Genomic DNA, 12,611 nt, shown 5'->3' on the forward strand with positions numbered 1-12,611 from the left:
TACCTTCTCAGAAGTGACAAGGCATGACTGTTTTAGAAAAAATAACGCTTTGAGGATCTTCTGTTTGCTTCAGAGGACTCTCCACACACACTGTTTTCTGTTGTTCATTTGTTTGCATGATCATCTAGTTCTAGAAGTGTGGTCTTCCCGGCTGGGTGCTGGGTAATTAGAGCAGCTTCCTCGTCTACCAAACTGTGTGGGTGGAGGACAGAGAGGCCCCCAAGAAAAAGAAGTGTTTGGAGAAGTAAATAGGAGACCTATTGTGCCCTCTCTGAGCAAAATGAAAGAGGAAAATACATAATAAGTGGTGAAAGAACAGTGGCAATAAAATCAAATCGATGCGTTACATAATACCAGGTGAAGTTAATTCACTGTCTTCGATTTAAAAATTGCCTGTTTGGCATTGCCCAGAGAGTTGGTCAGAATTCCTCCAGGAAATTAAACTGAAAAGCAAGCAAGCAAACAAATAAATACACAAACAGAAACTTCTCAAACAAATGTGTGCGTGTGTGTGTGTGTGTGTGTGTGTGTGTACATTCAGACATATAAATTGCTCACTGTTGTTTCCTCTGGGATATACAGGAGCAGGTGAGTCAAGAGAAATGTCAAGGGAATTAAAAGAAAGCAAATGATTTCTAGATTGTTTCTTACTTGTAAAGATATTGGAGGCAATTTGCATTTTAATTTGAAGAATGGTTGGTTTTAACTGTTAAGCATACTAAACTGAATAGTTTAATAGTGTGAGGTATGACTCATTACCTCAGTGTAACAAGTAGTACAGGGTTCTTTTCAACAAACTGTTTGACCTTGGCCAAGACACTTACCTCTGGAGCCTCAGTTTCTTCATCTTTAATATGAAGGACTCTACCTATACTATATAATTGCTACAGTCCCTTGTAGCTCCAACATTCTATAGATTTTGGCAGAAAATAGACAGTCTTCATGTTGGGGTATGCACGTGTCTCTGTTTTTGATTCTTCCACAAAGCAGACAAATTTCGTGTTGGGGTATGCACGTGTCTCTGTTTTTGATTCTTCCACAAAGCAGACAAATTTTTAATAAGTTAGACTTCTTTTTTGGAGAAGGGGAGTATATTTTTATTTATAACTACCCTCTATATTCTTAGATAGGGTCTCAGGTTCAGAACAATATTTGTGGTCTCTGTAAGATCCTCAATCACTGGGGTACCTGAGTGGCTCAGTTGCTTAAGCATATGACTTTGGTTCTGGTCATGATCTCACGGTTCATGGGTTCGAGCCCCACATCAGGCTGTGTACTGACAGCTCAGAGCCTGGAGCCTGCTTCAGATTCTGTGTCTTTGTCTCTATCTGCCCCTCCCCTGCTCGTTCTCTCTGTCTCTCTCTGTCTCTCAAGAATAAATAAACATTAATTTTTTTTAATTAAAAAAAAAGATCCTCAATCACCAAATAAAGTGAAATAATGTTCATTCCAAGGTTATCATTGAGCTAGAAATGCGAAATAATACCTTTTTAAAAGTTGTTCAGCAATGAGGACTTTCTATCCCACTCAACGAGCCTTCCCATTATAGTTCTTCTTCCCCCAAGAAAAGAATGTGATTTAACTCTCAATTACCCAGGAAATGCTATTAATCACAATCTGCTATTTCCTGGTAACACTACCTACTTAAGGTTGTATTGAGCCACACCATTACATAAAGCAGCAAATATCAATGTGGCCTCTGTATCCCTTCCTCTCTCACTTGCTGGCTCTGATTGGTGGGGGGGATTACTGGCTAATGGTTATATCCAGTTTTACTTAGTCTATTCTTTTTACCAAGTATAGAAACACAGGAGCACCTGGGTAGCTCAATCAGTTAAGCGTCGGACTCTCAGTTTCCACTCAGGTTGTGATCTCTTGGTTTTGTGAGTTCGAGCCCCGTCTCAGGCTCTGTGCTGGTAGTGCAGAGCCTGCTTGGGATTCTCTCTCTCCCTCTCTCTCTCTGCCCCTCCTCCACTTATGCTCTATCTCTCTCAAAATAAATAAATAAACTTAAAAAAAAAAAAGAAACAATATCTGTATGTGATCTATAGTTTTAAAAATACAGTGTGGTCAAAATATATTTGTAGGAGTCTACCAAAGAATCACAGTATGTGATTTAGTTCCATACTATCTTTTTTAAGTTCTAAAATCAGTTGCAAAACTTCTCAGTTTTTCAGGTGGTACTTTTTTCTCCATTGCGTGTGAAGAGACATTTCAATGTTTTGAATCTGGGTAGAACATCATCTAAAAGATTTCTTCTATTCTATGTTAATCCTAGAAATACTAATAGTTTTTAAAATGTATTGCTGCAAAAGTCAACTTTATTGAGTGATTAGTGAGCCAGCATTAGCTTCCCAGGGCTTTGGCAAAATCAAGCTCTCTCTCCCTTCTGTCTGTTGCTCTTTCTCTCATTGTTTATTTTAGCTTACCATTGAAAAATATTCAGAGATCACTAACTACAATTATTCCACTGAATTTTTAAATTCTATTTCTTAAAGTAAAACATTAGTAGAAATTTTATACTTATCTTACTTAAAGATTTTTTTTGTATGTCTATACAATAAACTACCATGCAACTATTTTAAAGGAAGGAAGTTTATCTTCGTTTCATTACCATGTGTGTCTACATTATATTATGAAGTAAAACAAAAGGGACAGGGTAGAGTGCATATAGTAAAGATAGTAAAAATTCATTTTCTTCCTATATACATATTTATGTAAAAATCCAGAAAGATATAAGACAAAATGTAAGTACTGATTGCCTGTGGGTGGTTAGGATTCCAGCTGATATTTATTTTCTTTGTTAACCTTTTAAAATGTTTTCTGGCAATGAGCAGATATTGATGTTGTCATTGGCAAAATGCATTACATTAGAATCAGTCTTTAATGGAGAGAGTTGAGCATGGTGGAGAGGACAATGATAAAATAGATTGCTATATGTTATGAAAGTGCCATGATATTCTTTCTCTCCCTTTAGATGGTAATTCTTAAAACTCATAAAATCCAAGTGAAAACCAAAAGAGGAACTTGATTCTCGTGAAGGCGAGGCCTTTCTACCTGTACCCTAATAGGCTATCCCTCACTTTCTGTCCAAAGTTCAGTGACCCCTTGCCCACTGCCCCGAGGGTAGAGTGGCTCTTCCAGCAGGGATATTGAATTAATCCATTATACTTTCACATCATTTTACAGCCCTTACATCTATTAGAGTTGTTTTTTTCTCCACATTCTGATGCATGAAACTTGAGAGCAGATTTTTATTGCATGTTCAATGGGACACCAAGCCTTACTTCCTCTTTCTTTGTAATGTCCACCGCCTCTCCACCCCCCCACCACCCGTCACACTGCCATAACCAATCAGCAGCCTCTTGCCCTCCACTGCTTAGGGAAATATAAGACCCCTAACAGCTCTTAACCCTCTTTTCCCCCCTTACTGTTATTCACAAGCCCACCTGATTCATCTTTCTAAAATGTTACTTTATATATGTCACTCTTCTCTTGAAAAATCTGTAACTCTCTCTAACAGGAAGAACAAAATCTATAGCTCAGAATTCAAAGCCCTCCATAATCTAATCTCACTCTTTGAACAGCTTTGTCTGACCCAAAGCCCCTCAATAAAGCCTCTGTTCCATGATCACAACTGACTCAGAGTTGGCCTTGAACTTCAACAATTCCAACTGTTGGCTCTTCTGTTTGCTCTGCTTGGAATGACTTATCTTGTGGTTTCCACCAGACTCGCCCTTACAATGTGAAGCCAGCTTCACATTTCCACAGTGATTTCCACACTTAAAATGTTCCTAGCTTACTTGATCCCTCCTCTTCCTTTCCTAAAATCCTGGGCTACTTACTCATTCAGTTCTATGTCTTATGTTTCTTGACTCCTTTGTGGTGTGCGCGGATGTTTCTCTCCAGCAAAATAGCAAATGCCTTAAGAGCAAGAGCTGTGTTTTATCATTTGCATTTTAAAATCACTTAAAACTGTGCCTCTTCAGTAATCTCTTAAGAGTTGGCACTCAATGAATGAGTATTTCTCAGTTATTTGAAACATTAAACAGCATGTTTTCTAAGCATTTTGGGAGAGAAACATGTGCAAAGATAGAACAGTCTACATTTTAATTTTTATATATAATAATTAAGAATAAAATCTAAGACACATCAGTAATATTTGAGCTAACCTCTATGCAAACCACAGAGGTAAGTGTGCCTTTGCTCATCTTCCTATTTCTGAAAATGTCCTTTTCTCATTGAGGGCGTTTAAATGGAGCATTTAAAAAGTTTGCTAAAAACACACAATGACAGCTTGCCTCTAGCAGAAATAATACGTGCCCCTGCTTCTCTTTGTAAATAATTGAATTTGCCTCTGAAGTTCAAGAAGTTCAAGATTTCTTTTTGTATGTGGAACTGACTGCCTCTGTTTTCTCTTCACAAGCAGCAGACTATCATCTAAGGCAGGAGAAACGCTGTGCAATTGGGATTTGGTCGAGCAGGGAGGATAATAGAGATTTTCATGACTTCCACTGAAGAGTTATTTTTAAGTGTAGAGAACGCCTGTCCCCATGCTGCATGGGCCTTTAGAAAATATTACTGGGATTGAAACGCAGTGGGGGCAGTTCCCATCACCTGGGAGAGCGGCGCCCGTGTGCGGGGCGCTGCTGCCACCTGCTGCATGGAGGGGCTGCTGCTTGGGTCTCACAGCTGTAGGACACCACATCCGTTCAATTAACATTCTGTGGGCATCTGAAATTTTTCTTCTCTTAGAGCCTGAGTGAATCCCAAAGGAAACTAGTCAAATCAGAAGACTCTGGGCCACCGAGGTGTCTATAGCCCTGAACGACACCCAGAGAGGGCCAGTCTGCCCAGCGGCCTCTGCACGGGTGCCTTGGGCAGCCCAACCCCAGTGAGAGGCAAGGACTCCATCTGTAGCTCTGGAAAATAAGAGATCTTTTCCCTTTTTTTCTGAATTTGAGGGATTTTTTTTTTCCTGAAAAGGTGTTTTAGTTTAAAGCAATAGGAGACAGGAGACCACGAAATGCTTCGAGAGGACAGATTGTTTTTAGAGAATTCAGTAAGTTTAGGTTTTTATTGATTTCATGTAGGTAATTCCTGATAATATGACAGGTGGAGTGAGATAACCTGAATCCCTCCCCAGGCTTGTAATGGGAACACCACCTGCAGGTCCAGATCTTCTTAGCCCATGTTTGCCACTGTAGTCCATCGCTGTTATTTACTAGAATGTCCAGGGGTAAAGGGGAAGATAGGAAGGCAGGGGTAAAGGGGGGGAGATGAAGGCACTGAGAACAGTGATACCTCCTGACTTTCGGTCAAAGTCTCTGCAGTCTGCAGCCTCCCTGAAAACATCCCTGTCAGCACCACCTGACCTCGCCCCTCCAGGTCACACCCCTGAAACTAAGTGTGGAGATGGGAATGGGGATGGGAATAAAGGTCTGGGGAGCACTGGGCTAGGAAATAAGTAACTCCATCCTCTGGCCTTTACAAGAAACATCATTAGCTTTGTAGTGATGAATTCGGATGACAGTCGTCATGGCAACTGTTTGCAGTGGTGGTGTAGAGGGGAGCCTGGACATCCTGGGGGACAGTAGCCCTTGTTTAACCACATGCACATCTCTGTTCCCCCGGTTACATTCTGGACTCCTCAATGGCAGAGGTGATGCCTTATATCTTAGCATCATCCATATTACTCCCAAGTCCTTGCAGAGGGACAGATCAGTATATACAAGGTAGATCAGTACACCATGATGCCACGGTACACGATGGCAATATACATGATGACAACCTGGCCAGAATTCTCTCCCGGTAAAGAGTAACCACCTCAGGAACACAGCTCAGCCTTCTTGTTTGTCTTCAGGCTTGCTGGCTGATGCCTTTATTGTGTTAGTAAAATTAGAGTCACAGAATACTCCACCAGTTGTTCATATGGTTATATGTAAACACATATATTTATTCATTTTCACTCTTTGTTCATCAACTTTATGCTGTAGTCCTCAGCCTAATGCATGTTTTCTTGAGTCTGGAAGGCCTATTTTATCTCCAGCTGGAAAACCAATATCTGGCATCATATCCGGCAGGGAAGTCATCATATACTAGGACCCTTCCCTGAACCCCAGTCTGTCTTCTGTAAATGGAGGCAGCTGGGCAGATATCACAGGCGTGGTTGCTGGCTGAGATAGGAGATTCTTTGCCATTGGATTCAGATTGTTTCCGCCTTGCTCTTTCTGGTTTTTGGCTGAGGCACGGGCAAGTTCTTCTGCTCTCAGCAAAAAACACCCTCCAGCCAGCTGGGTGGGAAGCTTCTCTGCCTGACCTCCAGCCTCGCCCAGATGGGGGTAGAAAAGGAACCCTCCTTCCTCTCCACCCCCCCCCCCCCAGAAAATGAAGGTTTTCCTGAAATAGGGGTGACAATTTAAAATTGAGCAGAAAAATGGATATGAAAGACACTAAGCTCACATTTGTTAAATGACTTTGTGCTCTTGAAAAGAAATGTATAAAAAGCACATTATGAGTCGCTCTGCATGATTTCCTTTGTTTGGATTTTAGAAGCAGCTTGACTGACACAGAGATCCTGAAGGAGAGAATCTTTGGATCCTGAGAAGTCTTTTAACGAAGGTGATACACAAAATTTTAGAGAACAATTTCAACATTGTTCTGTTGAAGGTTATACTTAGCTCTGAACCACATTACTTTCCTGTCTACGTTTCATTTCCTGGGGTCTTGCCAAGTGATAAACAGACCCAGGCGTGCAGCAGGTTTGGGGTTTTTCTGCACAAACAGGGTAGCTGGAGTTTGCTTCAAGGCATCAATTGACTTCTGTGATCGTGGAGATGCTGGCGTGAGGCCTTCAGGAGACGATGGAGAAAAAATGGACATATTGTGCTGTCTGTTCCATCATCCAGATACATTTTGTCAGGGGTAAGGCTTCCACTTGTCCTTTCTTGTCAGATCGGCTGCTTTCGGGGTGAGTGGGGCCTCTGTTCATTTAAAATGCGTGCGACTGCGGCTGACATTGATCACTGAAGGCAGATCGTTGCTAAGGTTTTCAGTTACATATTTAAGTGGCAGCTTTCGCAGAGATGTTAAGAGTCCAGAAATGATTACTAACAAACACTAAAAACGAGAAGGGAATGAGTAGTTTGTGTCACTGCTCTGAGACATTTTCACCCATTTCCTTCTGAAGAGGACCTCTGGAGTAACTGGGAAATTGTGCTTCTCGGAAATGAAATGCTCTCCAAATGGTAGTGAGAACAACTCCAGAATACTAAAAAAAATCACAAAGCCATCAGTGCTCTGAGATCCTCGCTCATCTTTCTCTCTCTCTCTCTCAAGGATCCTGTTTCTTTTGTATGGAACAAGCATTACTCCTCCAAATAGCTAATGTCTTTGGGAGTTGAACATATGTTGAATTTTAATGCGGCATGTGTAGGTAAGGACCCAGAAGACAAAGGAGAGTCCTTATGACAGTGGGAACCCGTGTCTTCAGGGCCTATTTAAAAAAAAAAAAAAAAAAAAGAAAACACGAGGAAAGATTAGTTCTGCATTCCATAGCATGGGAGTATTATAGTGAGCTTGAGTGTCTTAAGAATTAACTGTGCTTTACAGATACAGCAACGAAGATCCTAAGAAGAATTTCTAAATCAAAGGAGACTTTGGAATACAGTGCTGTGGATAGGATCAGAGTCGTATTATCAGGCAAAAGAGAGCTTACAGGGAACGACATTAAACTGTACTAACCTCTGTCCTACCCAAACTTTTGAATCCATAAAAGTGTAATAATTCCCATTTGTCAAGTACCTTAGAGAGCCTTGTTTCTTCTCCATTGCTTGTCATCTTTTTATCTTTTTCCTTTGTGAGCTTCAGTGGGGCCTGTCATAATAGTATATCATTCCTGTAACAGTGTTCCATTAACGCTAAAACGGAGGCCTCCACTATTGAAGGCATGTCAAAGGCTCAATGCTTAACATATTTTAAGTGCCTTATACCATGTGGTCAGAGAGCTGATGGGAGAGAATCTTCTTCTTTTATGTCTAGTATTTCAAAGTGTTGATTATTGATGATCCTGACCATAGTTTATCTTTAGTGGACACCCTGAGGTATTTTCTTTCTCCCCTCAGGAGCCCCAACTGCATGAAAATGAAGGTCCTTTTGATCTTCATATATTGAAAGTCAAATTTCTTAGTCTTCTCAACCAATTTGGGAGGCAGTTTGGAGGTTATGAAGGTTACAGAAAGAGCACAGACTCTAGGCAACCAAATTCAGAGTCTTTTACTGTGAGGTGTGACTTTAAACAAAGCACTTACTCATCTTGTGCCTCAGTTTCGTCTTTGGTAGAGGGTTAACAACATCATTCTTTGATATGTGAGAAGGATTAAATAGTCTATTTAAAAGCCTCTTGAGAACATACATTTTTATTTTTATTTTTATTTATTTTTTTTAAATGTTTATTTATCTTTGAGACAGAGAGAGACAGAGCATGAACGGGGGAGGGTCAGAGAGGGAGACACAGAATCAGAAACAGGCTCCAGGCTCTGAGCTGTCAGCACAGAGCCCGACGCGGGGCTCGAACTCACGGACCGTGAGATCATGACCTGAGCCGAAGTCGGACGCTTAACCGACTGAGCCACCCAGGCGCCCCTGGAGAACATACATTTTTAAAACAGCTACACACGTATCAGTTATGTTTTCAGTTTCAGAAAATATTATTTGTGTGTTATATGCAGCTGTTGATTCATCAAACCAAACAAAACCAAAACAAAACAAAACCAGCCCATGAGAGTCATTGCAAAGATAGCTGTCATAATGTTTGCTGGTGGGCTTCAGGTTCTAAATAGGCTTAATTTTGTTTGCAGGTAGAGAACTTAAATTATTCTTTGGACAGACCAACAGACAAAGAGATCAATATTCCCCTAGCGTCTTTAATCAAATGCCTCCTCATTTGCATTGAGTCTCTGCTTTACTGTCAGGGTCACGCACAAGCTCTCTCCTCTACTTAAGGCAACCAGAGAAAAAAATTCCTCAGTTGCTCACCTCACCGAAGTGACCAAGCTTTTTAAATAAGAGTCATTCCACATGAATCACGTAAACTGATGGCTCATGTTCCCTTTTCAGGAGTATGGGGAAAAGCATCCAATGAAGAAGACATCTATGCTTTCCCTGGCTCTGATGTCAACTTGACCTGCCAAACATGGAAGAAAGACTTGTTGGTACAGATGCAATGGTCCAAGGTCACTGACAAGTTGGACCTGATTGCTCTTTATCATCCCCAATATGGCTTGCACTGTGCCAATGACAGTCCCTGTGAATCACTGGTGACTTTCAAAAAAACTCCCAGAAATGTGTCAAAATGGACCCTGCACTTAAAGAACGTGTCCTCTTCATTCTCCGGGAAGTATGAGTGTAGCTTTACTCTGTTTCCAGAGGGTGTTCGGACTAAAATCTACAACCTGCTCATTCAGACAAATGGTAAGCATAACTGGTAGAGGGAAAGAATCCCATGCTTTCACTCAGCTCTCATTCATTCAACAGGTATGTATTCTGAGCCAACCACATGCTAAACGTGGTGCTAAGTTCACAGAAGTTGAGCAGAAAGAGGTATTGCTTGGAAAGGAAGACCGGAATTAACCAAATAATTCCACAAACAAAAGTAAAATTGCAACAGTGATAAGTGATAAGGACTACAATGGTCTTGTGAAAGAGCACGCAATCGCGGCAGGGAAACTGACCCTCAGAAAGCAACACCTGAGCTCTGAAGTCTGAGGAAGGAGTGGACATTAATACCATTTAGGATGTGGAGGTTTTTGAGTGATCCCTTACAGCTTGTGTAAGGGACTTTATAGTGTTTAAAGAAATGGGAAAATGCCAGCAGGACTGCAGTGCAGAGGTTAAGAGATGAGGTGGGAGATATGGCAAGGACCGGATCGTGTCAGATCTTGTCAGCAATGTTTCAAGGGTTTGATTTTTATCTAAGAGCCATAGGAAGACATTGAAGTATTCACCACAAAAGGATGGCCTGACATTTATAGCGTGGCTATACTTGGGTCATAAAAGATTTTGCTGGCTTCAGTATAAGAATGGGGTGAAGGTGGGCCAGAAGGGAAAGGTGGGAGTGAACTAGGAGACCGTCCTCGTGGCCCAGAGGAGACAGAGTGGTAGTTTGGGTAGACATAGAAACAACAAATTATGTGCTTTGGGCATAAAAGTGAGGGCAATATGAGTGAGGGAGAGAGAAAAATTTAGGGTGACATCTGGGGGGGAGGTTGCCACTCACTGAAGGGAAAGGGAGCAGAGGAGGTTTGTGGGAGAAACTATGCAAGGTGCTTTGGATATATGATATATTTAGTACAGGGCAGGTAAAGGCACAAAGGCGGCTGCTGCACATGTAGCATTCACACATACTTGCTTTAGGGGGCTGCGTTTGGAGGCAGGAATCCTAAGCTTAAGTTCTAGCTCCTTTCTGGCCAGAAATAAATTTCACCTGGGGACCGTCATGTCCATTCTCTGAACCCATCTGGAAAATGATAATATTGCCTACCCCTAAATTAGTTGGTCCTATAGTAAATGATTTCCATTTATACTAATGGAAAAGAATGAAAATGAAAGCCAACAAATGGAACATGCGCTGGAAATGAAGTGTTTTTAACTCAGGGGCAAAGTGGCCTGATAATATAAGCAAAAAGCAACAAAAATTAACTCCTGAAGGCTGTGCTAAAAGAGGCATGGAACTGCCCAGGACGGGCAGCAGGGAGGGATTTATTACCCCCATCACTTCCTCTTCTTCCTTATCAGGAGATAAGGTGGTATTCAGTCCACCTGTAGACTCGGAGCTCCTCTGCCACTACTTTACAATGCCCTGTTCCCAGTGCTGTTGTCCAGGAAAAAAGAAATACTTGAGTTCAATTGGGGACGGGGTGGGGTGGAGTTGAATGAAGAGAAACAAGGAGACCTGTGTAGAACAGTGCCTACCTGCCCATACCTTGAAGTCAGGTAGCCTGGATTTGAATGCTGGCTCTGTCATTTATTAGAAGTATCATCTTGGGGCGCCTGGATGGCTCGGTCGGTTAAGCGTCCGACTTCGGCTCAGGTCATGATCTCACGGTCAGTGAGTTCGAGCCCCGAGTCGGGCTCTGTGCTGACAGCTCAGAGCCTGGAGCCTGTTTCAGATTCTGTGTCTCCCTCTCTCTGACCCTCCCCTGTTCATGCTCTGTCTCTCTCTGTCTCAAAAATAAATAAACATTAAAAAAAAAATTAAAAAAAAAAAGAAGTATCATCTTTGTCAAATTATTCAAGTCTCTAAGCTTTTGTTCTATTGTAGAAGAAACATGAATGGTTATAGTACCTCCTTCACAGGTACCATTATTTTGATGATTAAATGGGGTCATCTGTAAAGCACTTAGCATACTTCCTGCCAGACTGGAAGAGTTTGGTAAAGGGTATTTTTCATTAAGAAGAGTAATAATGATAATGAGTGAACTCTATTTATCAGTTCTTATTTATAATGGGTCCTACTCCCTCTCTTCTTGCATTTGTGTAATTTGGAACCCAGCCGAACATTGAACATACATTAGCCCAAGTACACATTGACCTTGGCTTTAGATTAAGATTTTGTACCTTTTGCCTAAATCTGTGAACTGTACTATTGCATCTCTGTGGGTCTAATGTCTACTCCATTGAGAATTGGCTTGATTCTCAATGGATTGATGTACCCTATAGGAAGTAAGTCATATGGGGACATGTCCTCAACATGAGGACAGCACTGGAGAAGAGGTAGTATGTTATCCAGAAAGGAGAGTGGTGTTGCCTTTAAGGAAAGTGTGTTCCTTGAAATAAAGGGCAATTCAAAGAAACTAAGTTTGTAGCTACTAAAAACTGCAACTCTCAGGAGAGGTAGAAGCCATGTCTACATGCTTTGTGGTTGGAAATATCCCAGATGATAACTTTGCTGTTGGTCAGCTGGACCAGATGAAAAAGAAAAATGGCCTCAATGTTAGAGAAATAGTTCTGCTACTGTGTATTGAGTACAAAGCGGGCAACATACAAAAGAGCAAAACAGAACAGGAAAAACCATCCTTCATTACAGAGTGACCAAAAATGTAAGCCTGGTAGAGTGCAAAGGGGCAGACACTTAACTCAGATGAAGCAGTTGCCTTTCGAAAGCCCTATCAAGTCCCCACCCAAGGACACACCTTTTCCCCCTTTATTCCTTTGATCTTCACTCACTTCTTCTCCCATTTGTGCCATTTCCCTCATACATCCCTGTGAGATGTTTGCAAGCTAGTTGGGTAAGCAAAGCACACGCGACGTGAAAACATTTACGAAGCTTGTGAACAAAGGTGAATTGAAGTGGTGTGTAAGAATCTAAATATGAAAATCTGAGGGACCACAGGCAGTTGGGACCTCTTGTTTCCTTTCCGTTGTGCTCTGAGCCATTCTGAGCCCTGTCTGTTCACAAAACAGTATATGCCTAAATTCTGTCCCTATGTTCCTGGGGCGGGGGCAGGGGGTGGGGGTTGCTGAGAAGGGATTCTGTTCTCTTGTCAAAAGATTTTGTTCCTTGGTGTGAGTTAGTGCTCCGAGGCTGTGGACAAGTATAGAAATGTAATAAA

At 41.6% G+C, this 12,611-nt stretch overlaps 1 protein-coding gene across 6 annotated transcripts in view; it reads left to right on the top strand.

Moving 5' to 3' along the window:
- The first annotated feature begins 6,584 nt into the window (after nt 1-6,584).
- The window catches only part of CD96 (CD96 molecule), a 96,188-nt gene continuing 90,161 nt past the window's right edge, over nt 6,585-12,611 (top strand). For 2 of the 6 annotated variants that reach the window (XM_042903795.1, XM_042903797.1), the window contains exons 1-2: nt 6,585-6,924; nt 9,118-9,471. In XM_042903795.1, coding sequence (XP_042759729.1) covers nt 6,864-6,924; nt 9,118-9,471 — 415 coding nt within the window. In that variant the 5' untranslated portion in view covers nt 6,585-6,863. The remainder of the gene's footprint in view (nt 6,925-9,117; nt 9,472-12,611) is intronic. The other 4 variants (XM_042903793.1, XM_042903792.1, XM_042903794.1 and 1 more) reach the window with 3 other exon arrangements.

Source organism: Panthera leo, chromosome C2, assembly GCF_018350215.1.
Source record: "Panthera leo isolate Ple1 chromosome C2, P.leo_Ple1_pat1.1, whole genome shotgun sequence".
Lineage (NCBI taxonomy): Eukaryota > Metazoa > Chordata > Mammalia > Carnivora > Felidae > Panthera > Panthera leo.